At 28.1% G+C, this 15,176-nt stretch overlaps 2 protein-coding genes across 3 annotated transcripts; one reads left to right on the forward strand and one right to left on the reverse strand.

The window, feature by feature from the left end:
• Positions 1 to 65: 65 nt before the first annotated feature.
• LOC132916563 (proteasome adapter and scaffold protein ECM29) lies at positions 66 to 8,911 on the forward strand. Its single transcript, XM_060976668.1, has 28 exons — positions 66 to 424; positions 1,093 to 1,340; positions 1,417 to 1,535; positions 1,602 to 1,751; positions 1,861 to 2,139; positions 2,223 to 2,418; positions 2,487 to 2,581; positions 2,674 to 2,866; positions 2,962 to 3,107; positions 3,185 to 3,491; positions 3,573 to 3,759; positions 3,850 to 4,206; positions 4,277 to 4,452; positions 4,523 to 4,624; positions 4,696 to 4,902; positions 4,974 to 5,088; positions 5,167 to 5,350; positions 5,431 to 5,719; positions 5,922 to 6,155; positions 6,238 to 6,582; positions 6,658 to 6,814; positions 6,901 to 7,056; positions 7,147 to 7,278; positions 7,344 to 7,653; positions 7,755 to 7,938; positions 8,010 to 8,139; positions 8,231 to 8,440; positions 8,531 to 8,911. The coding sequence occupies exons 1-28, from the start codon at positions 400 to 402 to the stop codon at positions 8,728 to 8,730; spliced, it is 5,433 nt and encodes a 1,810-aa protein (XP_060832651.1). The 5' UTR covers positions 66 to 399; the 3' UTR covers positions 8,731 to 8,911.
• Positions 8,912 to 11,096: 2,185 nt separating this feature from the next.
• On the reverse strand, positions 11,097 to 13,668 carry LOC132916598 (protein penguin). 2 transcript variants are annotated; one of them, XM_060976736.1, is made up of 2 exons: positions 13,484 to 13,668; positions 11,097 to 13,206 (listed from the first exon to the last, which is right to left on the reverse strand). In XM_060976736.1, exon 2 carries the CDS (start codon positions 13,193 to 13,195, stop codon positions 11,342 to 11,344), a length of 1,854 nt encoding a protein of 617 aa, XP_060832719.1. In that variant the 5' UTR covers positions 13,196 to 13,206; positions 13,484 to 13,668; the 3' UTR covers positions 11,097 to 11,341. The 2 variants fall into 2 exon arrangements, with proteins under 2 accessions (XP_060832719.1, XP_060832707.1); XM_060976724.1 differs by having other exon boundaries at positions 13,388 to 13,545.
• Positions 13,669 to 15,176: the final 1,508 nt, after the last annotated feature.

A 15,176-nucleotide genomic window follows, 5' to 3' on the forward strand; every position in this document is an offset into this window, starting at 1 on the left:
TTATTAAATAGGTTGATATGATCACATGAGCACGATTAGTTTATATGATCGTGCACATGAAAGATGGTAAATAACTATATAGTACTAAAAAAAAATTTCTAACAATATTTTTATTATTAATATGTGAATCATTTTATAGTGATATAAAAATAAAGTAGGAAACTTTTCTCTTCTAAAAAATTGTACGAAATTTGACCCTCAATATTATGGAAGATATTATACAAAAGAAGAAAATTTTTAAAGACATCAAAAAGATATGCAATACGGGGGAAAATGTATTATTTTTACTTAAATATGCTTAAATAATGTTTTCATAATAAGATTAATTACAGACCGGTAATATTTCTTGTCACTTGTCACTGACTATCATTCGCTTTCTCTTTTACACATTACTTCAAAATGGCAGCCCCTACGGATGAGCTGAGTAAGTAATTTGGAAAAAAAATCGATTTATTTTACATGAAGACAGTTTATTTTGATGATGACACAAATTATATTATTAATTATATTGTTCCTCGTTTAATAAAAACATTATTTCTAATGATAAAAACATTTTTATATATACCATGGCTTGCAAAAAATTCCATTATCATGCAGTTTTATAGAAAACAATTTCAAATGTATAATTTTACATCACTTTTTTCAATTTATATTCAAACTTATCTTAAAAGACAATCTTTTCGATTCTTTTGTATATTTTTACTTTATTTTTAGTATATGTCCACATCTGTTAATTAAATGAATGATGATAAATAATGTACATATAATTATTTTCCTCTTATCACCTAAATTTCTATATGCAGTATATCAGATGTTATTTATACAACTAGTTTTTTAATTATAAAATTTTAGATATTGCACGTTGTTTTTGATTGATTTGGAATTTATGAATACAAAATATTGTTTCTTTGCAATTAAGTATTATCTTTGATTCGTGTAATGAACAATTATTATTTTGAACAAAATATATTCTGAACAAAATATATTTTGTTTAATATTATGAAAAATAATATATATTAATTATAATTAGCTGTATATAATTTCATATTTATAAATTAATTATTTTATGTATAATTTATTGTTTCATGGAAGTTTTACTTGAGCGAGTATTTTTCCGTTTGGGATCTGCAGATACTGATGAACAACTGCAAGCATCAGTATGTAAATTTTTGCCTCCAGTTTTGTTGAAGCTTTCTAGTGGTCAAGAAGGTGTTAGGAAGAAAGTAATGGAATTATTAATTCATATAAATAAAAGGATAAAGAGTAGACCTCAAGTCCAATTGCCAGTTGAAACACTTTTGTTACAATATCAAGATCCAGCTGCCAGCTCATTTGTAATTGTATGTTATTGATACAGAGAATCAATTAAAAATATTTCTGGTTGAATAAGAATTTATTGTTTTTGTTTGTTCACAGAATTTTACAATTATATATATAAAATTAGGCTATTCTAGAATGGAAATGCAAAAGCAAGCAGAATTAATCCCAAGTGTATTAAATGCTATTGAAGGAAAACCTTTATCTCACCAAGACAGGTTTGTAAATATTTAACATAATTTAAATAATGAAAATTAGGTAAATAAATATGTAAAATATTTCAGTTTATTACTTATAATTATGCCTGCATTGGGTCATGTTAATATTCCTGTAGACCCAGAGAAAAGAGCATCCTTTCTTGGTCTACAAGACAAACTATATGTAGCAAAACAATTACTCAATTTTATGCTTGATGTTTTACTGTTACCTTATGGGTAAGATTATTCACTATTCCTATAATTTATATTTTAATAATTTCATCAATACAATAGGAAAATTTTTTAATAATTATTTATATTAATTGATTGTACAAAATAATTCTAGAGCTGTAGGACAAATGCAAAATCAACAGTCAGATCAGACTATTGATTGGTCACGGTTTCGTGTACCACTAGGATTAAGTGAATATGCATTTAAACGAGTAATTGGTGAAAATCCTCCAACAGCAGAACAACTTGAACAAACAAAATTAGGAATTGTAAAATTTGTAGCTGGAGGGTTTTTCCATGATTCAGATATTCTTATACATTTGATAGTAGCTGCAGCAGATACCAGATTTAGTGTTGCTAATCTAGCAGACTTGGAATTAAAGAAAATTGTTAAGTATGTTTAAAAAGATTTTTCTATTATTTTTATAAATATTCTATTAGAATATGCTAAATATCAAATTGTTTTAAAATATTCAGCACGTTAGATTGGTCTTCAATGCATTTAGCAGCACCACTTTATACATTATTTTTGGGTACTGATACTTTAGGTATCCATAAAGATGTTAAGCCAGAAATGAAACGATTGCCTGCAGGCATACGAATTCGTCTAAAATTATTACATTATCTTTGCCGTGTTACTACAGGTGGTTTTATTGTACCACCATGTATTCAGGTATATTTTATTATAAAATAAGGTATAATTTTTATACTATTTGATGGCTAATTGTAATTAATATACAGGTAGTTTTTCATTCCCTACAAGAAGGAGATGGAAAAACTACAAATGCAAAGTTAAAGTCAATGGCATTGCAATTTACATCAAACATTGTGCAACAGTAAGTACAAAGTATCATAAATTATTCATGAATTTGAATTTCAATAAAATATATATATATATATATATAGTGATATGTTTAAATGTTTTAAGGTGTAGTCTTGCACCATTATCTCGTATAGCAGGAATTATCTTAAATGGCATGATAAAATTAATTTTTGAGGGTGAAGATGTTCATCATAAAATGATGGCATACACTGTTATTGGACAACTAGGACAAAGAATTCCATCAGTGATAGATAAAAATTCAAACTTGTTATGTCATTTATTTGATACACTTGTATCGGTATGTAGTTAGCAATAGAAAAAGTAGTAAGTTCAGATGTCTGTTACATTACTAGAATGTTTCTAGTTTGAGCTGAACTTTTCTTGATGTTTAAGACTGAAGGTGATTTACGAAGAACAGTAAGAGATACACTGATTTCAATAACATCTGCATTTGTACTTAATAAAGATGACGAAGTTAATATATCTCTGATGAATGGATTATTATCTACATATATTGAGTCACCGGAATCCAATGTTAGGCATGTATATATTAATTAGCTACATTATATGTATAGAACAATATCGCTTATATGTCAGTAATATTTTTTGAGAACAGATTTGTGGCTATGCATTATGCTGCTAATGTATTTCCTCCTGATGATATACCTTCTCGTTATCTTTTACTGTTGGCATCTGGAGATGAGAAACATGAAATAAGAACAGAAGCTACAAAAGTTCTATATGGTACTACACATAAAAATGAATGTGATAAACAAGAGGGTAATCAAATTTCATTACCAGATTTTCCAAAACTTGTTACTTATATTTATTCAAAGATGCAAGCAAGAGTGTCAACTGCTGGTAATGAAAAAATGAACATAGAAAATAAAGTACTTCCTTATAGTGTTACTGTATTTATGGAGGTAATTAATTCAGTGGGAAAATAATTTATTGTTATTGGCAATTTTTTTATGATTGAAGAAAATAATTAATATTTTTTACAGATAATTACTTATCTCCGTATTTGTTTAGCAAAATGTGCTAATGTTACTAAATACAACGAACCATTGCAGCATCCTTGTGAATATACGCCATTAATTACACATTATTTAAGAAATTTATCTAAAGATAAACTAGAGATATTAGATCAATATCTTGATATGATTCTAATTTTTAGTCATGCTTCTGCAGGTAAAATTGTATATAATATTTCTAATAAACTTAAAAATATATTAAGAATTATATTGAAAGATATAATGTATAAACAATTATATAACGCAGATCAAACTACACTACAAGCTTTATTGGAAGTGACTGGTTCTGTTCCACAGTTTGCAACAAGAATTTATGAAAATGAGTTATCATGGCTTCGTACTTTGCTTATATCTACCAAGTTAGATGTAAGACAACTAGTTGCTAAAATTTATGGCATAATAACTACTCAACTTTCCAATAATGAGTTTGGAACTCAAATTTCTGAGATTATGGACATCATGGATAAAAATTCTTTAGAAGCTCAACATGGCTCATTACTAACTTTAACGTGTATGATGGAAAGGAGACTAGTTTTTAAAAGAAATAACATGGACAATGATTTCTTTAACTGGGATCTGTACATTAATGTTGTGAAAATGATATGTATGTACATATTTAGTTATATAAATTTAATATTAATTTATTTTTCAATTCTCTTTTAAAAATATTATAGGCAATTTTCTTCACAATAATACGATTTTGTTAATGGATGCCGCAATTCAAAGTATTGGTATTTTGGGGAAAATATGTGGGTTACCATTACCTGATGAAGGCGAGGGAGAAACAAATAAAAAGGCAATTGTAGAAATATTATTTTCAGCATTGAATAATGTAAAATTAAATACTAAGGTTCGTATTTTAATAGTTACTAAATTTATTGGGTTCATGGGATATAATACTGATTTAATTATATTTCTAGATTAAAGAAAAAGCTGCACTTTCATTAGGTTATTTGTGTGTAGGGGAAAATTTTCCTCATACACCATATATAGTAAATAAAATAATTACGACTGTCAAAGAGGTAAATGTACATCGGTAACTATAATTAAAAATTTTAGGAATACTTTTTAAATTTGCTTTTATATCCATTAGACAAAAGACATTGAAATCCATTTGATCATGGGAGAAGCATTGGTTTGTTGTGTTCAAAGTGAAGCATCTCCAGAAAAACGAGATGCTTGGACAACATTACCAACTGAACATAAAGTACCTTACAGCAATATCAGTACTAAGTTATTAATACAAACATTGGATGAATTACTTCGAATGTATAAAGATCCTCATCCTAATTTGAGACAGGTATCTATTTTTATTTTTTTATTTAAATTTACAATTCCTCCATTTTCTTTACCATAAATATTTGTTATAAGGCCGTCTGTGTGTGGTTATTAGCACTTTTAAAATATAATATCCAAAGGGAGTGTATTAAAGAAAAATTTTCGTCATTGCATCATGCATTCATGGATTTTCTTTCAGATGATAGTGGTAAGTTATGCAATGTATTTCCTATTCAAAAAAAAGAAAATAGAAATATATTATTAAAGTGCGTTGTTTTAATTACAGATATAGTGCAAGATATGGCAGCAAAAGGACTTAGTTTGATACATATTAATAGTAGCAAGGAACAAAAGGAACTTCTAGTTTCTAGTATACTAGATCAATTTACACAAGGACGTAAAAGTGTACAACAAGTTACATCAGATACAAAATTATTTGAAGAAGGTCAATTAGGAAAATCTCCAACAAAGTAAGATAAATTTATAAATTTACATGTTATATTTTCAATCTAATAGGTTCAGTTTAATTTTATAAATATTTTATTTATAGTGGTAATTTATCAACGTACAGAGAAATTTGTTCCTTGGCTACAGAATTACAAAAACCTGATTTAGTATACTACTTTATGCATCTAGCAAATCATAATGCAGTATGGACATCTAAAAAAGGTGCTGCATTTGGATTTGCAGCAATTGCTAAAGTTGCAAACGAAGAGTTAAATAAATATTTACCCAATATAATTCCACGCTTATACAGATATCAATTCGATCCTACTCCCAAGATTCAGCATAGTATGTCTAGTATTTGGCGTGCGATTGTTCCATCAACAAGTAAAGCTGTACGTGGAAGTGCATAGAATACTTAAAATTAGAAGTGTGCGCATATTCAAAATTACGGGTATTTTTCTCTTTTTACCCTGATGTAATCTCTTCCTCAACCCAATCTGAAGCTTAGATACTTGTACTTTCGAATATCCACACATCAATGCCTAAAATATATTTTTATTTTTTGTAACTGTTGTTTAAAATTATGTTTGATAGGTTGAACAATATCATAAAGAAATTTTGAATGATATAACTGAAAATTTAACAAATCATGAATGGCGAGTACGAATGAGTTGTTGCAATGCACTTGCAGATTTATTAAGAATAAATGTTCGTTTAAATTTGGCGAAATGTGCTCCAGAACTACTGAAGAAACTGTTTCGAGTAATGGATGATATTCATGAGGGTACTCGATTAGCTGCTACAAATACGACTAAAGCATTAAGTAGAGTAAGTTTTGTATTGAAACAATACAATATTATATTTGTATACAGTTATATTGTTTATATCTTATATCAATTCATTAATATAGGTTTGCGTTCGATATTGTGATTCTTCCTATGGTAAAGAAGGAGAAGAAGTTCTACAAGCAATTTTACCTGTGTTATTAGATATTGGAGCTGTGAACGTTGTAAGCAGCGTAAGAACGGTATCTTTACAAACAGTATCTCAATTAGTTTCAAGAGCAGGTACTCTGCTTAAGCCATCTTTAGTTACACTAATTCCTGCTCTCTTAAGTACAATTGGCGAATCAGAAAATCCAAATTTATCATATTTAAGTAATGTATGTGGAACAATGTCAGAGGCACGAGATGCTATTGACACTATCAGAGCTAGTGCTGCTAAGGAGCATTATGCTACTGAAACGATGACAAAAGTGAGTGATTTAAGACAAAAAGACAACTTTGAAAAAATCATATTTTATTAATCATCAATGTTTTCTTCTATGCAGTGTATACAGTATATTGATACAGAGATTTTAAAGGAATTAATGCCAAAAGTGATAGAATTAATAAAATCTAGTGTCGGTTTTGGAACAAAAATTACGTGTTTGCACTTTATCATTCTTTTGAGTACTCACTTCAAACAAGAGTTACAGCCTTATAGTGGTTAGTAAAAAAGTTTTTCTCTATAACTACTATCCAGTCTAAGAAACAATGTTTAGAAATTATTATGATTTAATATTTATATATAGGTAAAGTCCTAAACGCGCTAATGAATGGATTATTGGATCGTAATTCTGTCGTTAGGAAAAATAATGCAATAGCTATTGGACATATAGTCGGATCAGCAAAAGAATCAAGTCTTGAAAAATTATTTAGAACACTTAATACATGGTATATGGAACGAGGTATGCATTATATAATAAATCTTTTTAAAGATTGTAAAGTTATAGAACTTATAGAGGAAAGATAAAGCTTTACAAAGTTCTGAATTTCAGATGATTCAACTAAGTTAGTAATTGGACAAACTTTCCAAGCTATAAATAATTATAATCAGGAGGTATTAAAGAATTATTCGAGTATTGTTATACCTCTTACTTTCTTTGCAATGCATGCACAAAAAACACAAGGTTTGTATTTAACTTTGAAATTAAGTTTGTAAATATCGTGATATTTATTTACAGTATTTTCATAGAAAATGAAAGTATGATGGATTTATGGACCGAACTATGGAATGAAATTACTCCAGGAACCGAAGCAGGAATTAAACAAAACATAGAACCAATAACAAATATTTTACGCACGTCATTAGAATCGTCATCGTGGAATACGAAAGCACAAGCGGCTAATGCAGTTCATACGTTAGCACAAAAGTTAGGGAACGATATTGATGCGACTGTAAGAAATACTTTGTTAAAGGTTTTAACGGATGGATTACGCGGGAGAACTTGGGATGGAAAAGATCGTTTGTTAAATGCCCTTGCTACGCTGGCATGTAATAGCAAGTATGCATGTAACAATATTAACATTTTTCTTATTAAATGTATGCAAATACAATGTTACATTTGTGATATTCATTTTTAAAAATTTAATAATCTAAATGTAGGACAGCTCTCAAAGAGAACAGTGGAATATCTGCGGATATAGTACAAATATTACATCGGGAAAGTAAAAAGGAGGCTTTAGACTATCGCCGACACGCATTACATGCTTTTGGTACAGTTTTGCATGAACTAAATATCGATAAGTTTAAAGAGGTATACGAAATTGTTCAAGAAATTTTGTCAACGGTATGTACTATCAATAAAAAGCAAGAAGTGATCAACCTTATACATTGATATATAAATATTGTATAATCTAGCTATCAAGGAAAGATGGAGATGAATCATTATCCTCTGAAGAGAGAATAAAAAGAGATGAGATCATAAAATTATATGAAACTGTTTACGAAATACTTGGAAAAGCTTGGCCATCTTATAAAGACACTCAGGGTAAATTATTATTGCATTTGAAAACTATTAAATATAAAAATATGAATTACTAATTAACCCTTTAATTATCTTGTAATATTTTTTTGTTTAGACAAATATTGTATAGAATTTATAACTCATTACGGTAAGATGTTTCCTGTCCAATCTACAACAATACAAATATCCATGCTATCAGCACTTAATTTATTTGTGGATAAACTTGCTTTACTTAAAATAAATATTTCGGAATTGTCGATTGAAGAAAGAGAAAAGTTAAATTTGATTTGTGACACGTTTAATAAAATGTTAAAACATAGTATAGGTAAGCATATTTTATGTCTATAACTAAAAATATATTGTATTATTATTTTGTAAAACTACAATTATATAATATGAAATTTATATTTTTTAGGTATTTCGTATACCAGAATAAGAAAAGAAGCCTTAAATATAGCTCTATCTCTCGGCAGAAAATTACGGTCTACAAACAATAATGAACAATTTGATAAAATGATCTTAATAATTCAAGAGGCATTACCGGAGTTAACGAAGGATAATGAGCCAGAAATTCGAACTAGAATCATCGATATTAAAGAAATGCTGAAGATATGAAGATACTAATTAATTTTAGTACTTTTTAATCAATGTTACATACGCGGAAGTTAGTAACTTCGTGTTCAAACGTTTTAAAACAATGGCGAAATGTATAATGTCTATTAATACATGTTTATTTAATGATACTTATTATGTAGCTAAAAACAAGTGCATAGTAATACACAATTTAGAGTCAATACTTTTTATTGTTTCTAATTTTTCATATTGTATTATAAGAAGATAAGAAAAGTATGTTTATATCTATATATAAAGTAAAAATCTCTAGTAAAACCCTAAAGTAAAAATATGTATGTATGCTCTGAAAAGGGTTCTATACTGTTCAACGTATCCGCACCAAATTTAGCGCGAATGTTCTTCAATACTAACAAAAAAATTTGTAGCGGTCCCAACCCCCAATCGCCCCTAAAGCCTTAGTCTTAGATATTATAAGAATACCGCACAAGTTGCATTGAGCACGTTCAACTCGTAGTAGGTGATCGTGTGCTATTAGTATAAAAAAGAGAAAGAGAAAATGACATTTGAAAATTTGAAAAAAGATAAAAAAAATAAGAAGAGAAAGCGTGGAAAGCCGAAGGAACGTTTTTCGTTGAGTAATACAGGAACAATTAGTCCTTGCGTATGGCACTGTTGACCCAAAGGGAAAACCTAAAACAAATAGGTGACGATACTTATATACCGAAACCAGTTGAAACCTAGAAAAAGACCGTTCGAAAATTAAATCATGAAAAAGTAACACAGAAGATAAGAAGGTTGTATTCTACGCATTTGTGAATGCTATGAATGTCTCAGACAAAGTAGGGACACTCTAATCGTTTCTGTTTGTGTCGCACGAACGCGGACCTTGTTGTCTTTCATATTTCTCACGATTATTGATGACTAAGTTTTTGGACGGTTCTTTCTAACAAGTGTCGAGACATTCTTATATGATCATGCACGCAACAAAACTGGTGAAATTATGTGGGGATTTTCTCCTCTCTGCTACCAGAAGTTTACATGTGAGATTTTCTCGCTAGTGTTCCTACTCCAAACACGTTCTACAAATATGATTTCCGCACAATCTCTCCTATCCCTATGTCTAAGGCAGAGTTTGCTAGATAAACCTTATTGATGAGTAACGAATTCAGCTATAGCAGGTTCACGAAACATTCTTTTCCCGTTCTCCTTCCTTTAACCTTCTCTCCGCCTACTTTTTAGTCTCCAAAGTCATTTTAAGTAAGCGCCACATAACGTTAATTTTAAGAATGTAAATATATATATTATCTTGTGGCACTCTATAGTGTGAATATTGGTGCGACAAAAATGAACTGTTCAGAGCCAAGATCATCGAACAGAAGAATTTTAATGTCTCATATTAATTGATTAAATATCAAAATTATTTATCAGTAAAAATATACGATTGTTACATATAGGTCTGGAAACTTTTATAATGGGAACATAATAGACTTTTTAGTGGTCAGACGATGTTAGTTAATTTAGCCGCAGTAAGGCGCTTCAATCAAGAAGTTAAAATTCGTTGTGTAACGCCATCGTGTAAAATTAGGTCGTACTCGGTTATCTCTGTCTTTTCCTCTTTCTCTCTCTCTTTAATGCAATCGCGTACTCAACTTACGGTAGGTCACGTAGCAAAGGGAATGAAAGGAAAAGGCGATACTATGATAATGTGTTTGAGTTATATATATGATTATTATGATTATAATATTATTATTATTATTATTTTGTATCTAACTAATGTTTAATGAATGTTATATAATATAAGTATTTTTTTATTATTAGATACCTTCGTAAACTCTAAAATTATACTATAATATTCCTTTTTCAATAAAAAATTTAATAACGTTGAAATTTTTCAGTCATGAATATTTTGGACATATTTATACATATTATAGATAATGTTAATAGTTACACAACTTTTTAATGAATTAAAAAAAATTAAAAACAAATTTACTTTTCAATATACGTGTCAAATATAAAAGTATAAATTGTTGCAGTTTAGTTGTTCCATAGTACAGATGTCGCACCCGTGTCCAAGTGCTGAAAGCGTTTCAGGCTAGTCTATACAAGAACCTATTTCATTGTACTGTTCTATAGAAAACTTTCCTATTTGATATGAACAAATATGGAAATAACAAAATCGCACAATAATTAAATTTACTCCCCTCAGAAAAGGAAATTAATTCTTTATTGTATATTTCTTAGAGAAGAAAAGAAAACCTTTCCTTTCAAATGATAGTAGAATGATAGAGTAACTTTACTAAATAAATAAAATTAATAAAGTTTGCATTTGAAAAACAAGTTTACATATACTTGTGCATTTGTATAAGTAGGTGCAAGTAAGTGTAATAAAATAATATGTAATACATAAGTAACAACTATACATTATACTATGTATAATTTTTACATAATTATTTATATACGTTAACAAATTTAAAAGATGAGAAAAGGAATTATTACTAATATTTATGTTATAAATGAAATGCAGTAACATACATCTATACATGTTGAACATCCTTATAATTTCTGTCAAAACATGATTTAGTATTTATAATTTTTATTTTTGCAACTTAGTACAATCTTTGTTGCTCATTATTTATCTACATAAATAATTCATTTATTTTAACTTCTTTAACAAGATTTTGGCACCTGGAGTTGATTTTGACTTCAAAATATTCATCACTGGTTTTAACTTCGAAAGTATAGTATTCACAGTGGATGTTGTTCCATTTTCTAGTAATAATACTAACAAAAAGCATCCTCTATTGCATTCTATCCATTCCTCTATAATATTTGTTTCTAAATGATTAACTAATATTTTTCCAAATGTGATTTCACTTTTCTCTTGCAACTCTTTGTCATTCTGTATTAGCTTTTTTAACATCATATGTAAGCCGGCGTGTTCAATAGGTTTATATTCTTCATCTCCTTCTTTAATCTTTGATTTTAAGTCTGTGATAAATATAGTAACAGCTTCGAAGGCTTTTTCTAATTTTTTGTTAGTACCTACTTTCAGTATTGCTAATGTTATCATTGCAATAGAACTGTTGGACATCCAAATAGGCGTGTTTATAGTTACAGATTCAAGAAGTGAATTATAAATTAAATCTAAAAGTTCTTTCTCTCTCATATGAGCTGGTTTTTTGCTTGTTGCATTGTTGTCTCCTTGCTCTAAGTATTTCACTATACTGGGAGCGAAATAATGGGAATTTCTTCTAGCTACTAAATACAATATTACATGCTTTCCATGATCACTTAATGCTATATCTGTCAGATCATTTTGTATTTCTGAGAATATAATTTTTTTTACTAAAATAGTATCATCTACTGAATCAAATAATGCTAATAGTATCAAGTATCCATACTCAGACATTGAAATATTTTTTATATTACCTTTAATAGATTTCATAATGATTTTTCTGTCTTTGTTTGAGCCATGCCATATACATATTACAGCAACTTCTGAACCAAATTTTGTTTGAGACAATTCTACCACCGAACTTCTTAACATAGCTATTATTTCCTTTTTATCTTCAAGAGAACAATTATTTAAGAATTCTAAAAGGACACAATGCAAAAGAGTGGAATTTAAAAATTTCTTATTTAATATTCTCATTAAATTTCCTTTTACTGCAGACAATGTTGCTGCTTTCATATCTTCTGCAATTATATATGTATCAGACAAAGTCTTAATTTTTTTATCCTTAGCCTGTTTATACATGTCACCATAAAATTCCTGTTTAAAGTATCTTTTCTCTATTTCTGTAGCCCATGTTGAATACATAAGTTCCAATAATGGAGCAGATACAGAATGACTCATGAATCTTACTATATTACCATAACAAGTAGAAATAATTTCATGCCTAGTCTCTTGAGATCCATACTTTAGCATTGTCTTTATACAATTCCTTGCATATTTTGATTCAATCATAGACAAAAATGAAGATTTCAATTCTTTAGAAATAGCCTGTCGAATCTCTGCGTCACTATACTTGAAGATCCACTGAATGATACGAGACATATCATGTGTAAATATTATTTTATTGTAATTAGTTTTTAGTAAATCATGTGCCTTTAAAATTAATTTTTTACGTTCCAGTTTTGAACAGTCAACCCTACGTAATTTCTCACCAAGCTGCTTTGTTACAATTGATATATCATAAATATTACTGAAACGTTTTGCTTTATATTTTTCTCTAATTTCTTTCTTTTTCTTTTTAAATTCTTGCCAATTTGGTTTTTCCATAGAGTTGCCATTTACCATCTTGGATTTTCCATTTATGTTGTTGATATTATGATTCTCTTTGCCATCTTTTGTTACAACTTCTTCATCCTTTTTCTTTGCTGTCTTTTTAATTTTAAGTTTATTATCTTTATTATCTTTTATATTGTTATATATATGATCATTATTTTCTGTTTTATTTTTCTTTGGTCTTGATTCATTATCAGATTTTAGTTTTCGTTTTACCATTTTGTAAATCTCTGAAACCAAATAAAAGACAAAATTAACGTAAATAAAAAGTATATAATCATTTATTTATTTTTCTAATGTTCATATAATACATAATAACTAATTAAGATATATTGGTAGAACAACATAAACCAAAAATAACCTATAAATAACTATGTATAAAGAATCCATAAATAATAATGATAATATTACTTTAAGTTTGATATTGTGTAAAGTTGTGTTTAAAATTATGTAAATATATCACATCAAACTAAATTAGAAAAAGATTTTAAATATAAATATATTTACGTTTCTTTAATGTTAATGATTACACTCGGAAACGAATAAGGAGATTTTCATGATACAAAGTCTACAGCACTGTTAAAAATGTCAGTCAAAAGTGGACATTGAGAATGAGGGCCTCTAGTAGTCAACGGCTACACTGTTCATCAATGAGCTCTTGGTAAGAAAAACTGCTGAAAATTTACTAGACCATTAAAATTTGAACTTCGAAATCCTCTCGATTACGAACTTAAGCCTAGCCCATTAAGCCAATGCGGCTCTAATGTAACAATCGTTAGCAAAATACTTGGTTAAAAAAGGGTTACACAGTTTCGTTTTGTTGATCTTGAAAGTTGGTTCGAATAGTTGGTCCTAATAGAGACATTTTTTTAATTAAAAATATATTGCGTTGGCAACTAAATGACTACGGATTTTGTTAGGTGGTATTGACAAAATTTGACAATATTTGTAAATTAAATATATAGAATCCTGAATGTATCCTCAATGTGCAAATTCAAAACACATGCTTAGAAACTAAAACATGTTAAATAGTATTTTATGTTTTCAATTAAAGTTTTATTAATGATAATGCAAATAATTTTCATTCAATTGTCGCATAAATATTTATATCATTTCCTAATATAATTATTTACATAATTGATATTAACATGTTTTTCAATTAACATACGTATAAGATAATCTATAAGATAATAATACAAATTTTAATGACACATTATAATTAATGCATATTTGTTATTGATTGTCTGGCTAAACGTATTTATTATAGAGGTAAAATCAAGTTGAAGCGTAAATTTAATGCTACATTTTTTTAATTATAACAAATGTGTACTCATTATAATTTAACAATTATTACTTATGAATATTAATAAATACACTTGTTATCGAGGGACATCAAGGTAATCGATCACTTAGGAAAAATATTTATTTTTAAATAATATAAGTAAAATATAAGCATATTAAAAAAATGTTTTACTTGACATTTATAAAATGCATGAGAAACTTCAATCAATATGAACAATGAAGTAAGTAGCATCCGATTTCTGACAAAAAGTTTCATTGCAAAAGTAATAGAGAACATATTTTCAAGGTATAAAATGGATAATCCGCATTTACTCTGTGACAAACTTTATAGTTGAGCTAAGTAGAAAGAAACGTAATGATTTCATAGGAAAAAGCTTAGAATGAAATATGTAGAACGTAGGTATCGAAAAGACTGTATTGATGATTTTCCTATTCATCTTTGATTATACCATAGAGATATAAAGATACAGTGCATTGACACGATAGAATTATGAACAATCAACATGGAAGACAAGAAGGTTCATGTTCTGCGCATTCATGCATGACATGCTATAAAAAGATATTCTACTTATTTCTGTCCGTCTTGCAAGAACGAGGACTTTGTTGTGTTCCATGGTGATTTTTCACGATTCAATTTTCGAACGAGTCTTTCTAGTGAGTATCGAGATCTATTTATATGACTGTGACAACACTAAATAAAAAGTATGAATAATAAAATATTCGTAAATTTCGATAACTTCAAAACATATTTAGAAAGAAATAAAAATTTTTTAAGTGTTTACAAAATATAATGATATATAAATATAAATATATATTTATTTATAGCATTTGGTCGTTTCTACATATATTTTTTCAAATATTTGTGTTTATATGATTAAATAATTAAATTAAATGCATT

Source organism: Bombus pascuorum, chromosome 1, assembly GCF_905332965.1.
Source record: "Bombus pascuorum chromosome 1, iyBomPasc1.1, whole genome shotgun sequence".
In the NCBI taxonomy this organism is placed as follows: Eukaryota; Metazoa; Arthropoda; class Insecta; order Hymenoptera; family Apidae; genus Bombus; species Bombus pascuorum.

What these genes read in the sequence shown, in the direction of transcription:
- LOC132916563 (XM_060976668.1), top strand. Translation starts at nt 400, where the DNA reads ATGGCAGCCCCTACGGATGAGCTGA. An exon ending in CGACTAAAGCATTAAGTAGA is followed by an intron (nt 6,156 to 6,237) that starts GTAAGTTTTGTA and finishes TCATTAATATAG; the next exon opens with GTTTGCGTTCGATATTGTGA. An exon ending in TACATGGTATATGGAACGAG is followed by an intron (nt 7,057 to 7,146) that starts GTATGCATTATA and finishes TCTGAATTTCAG; the next exon opens with ATGATTCAACTAAGTTAGTA.
- LOC132916598 (XM_060976736.1), bottom strand. Translation starts at nt 13,195, where the DNA reads ATGGTAAAACGAAAACTAAAATCTGATAATGAATCAAGACCAAAGAAA.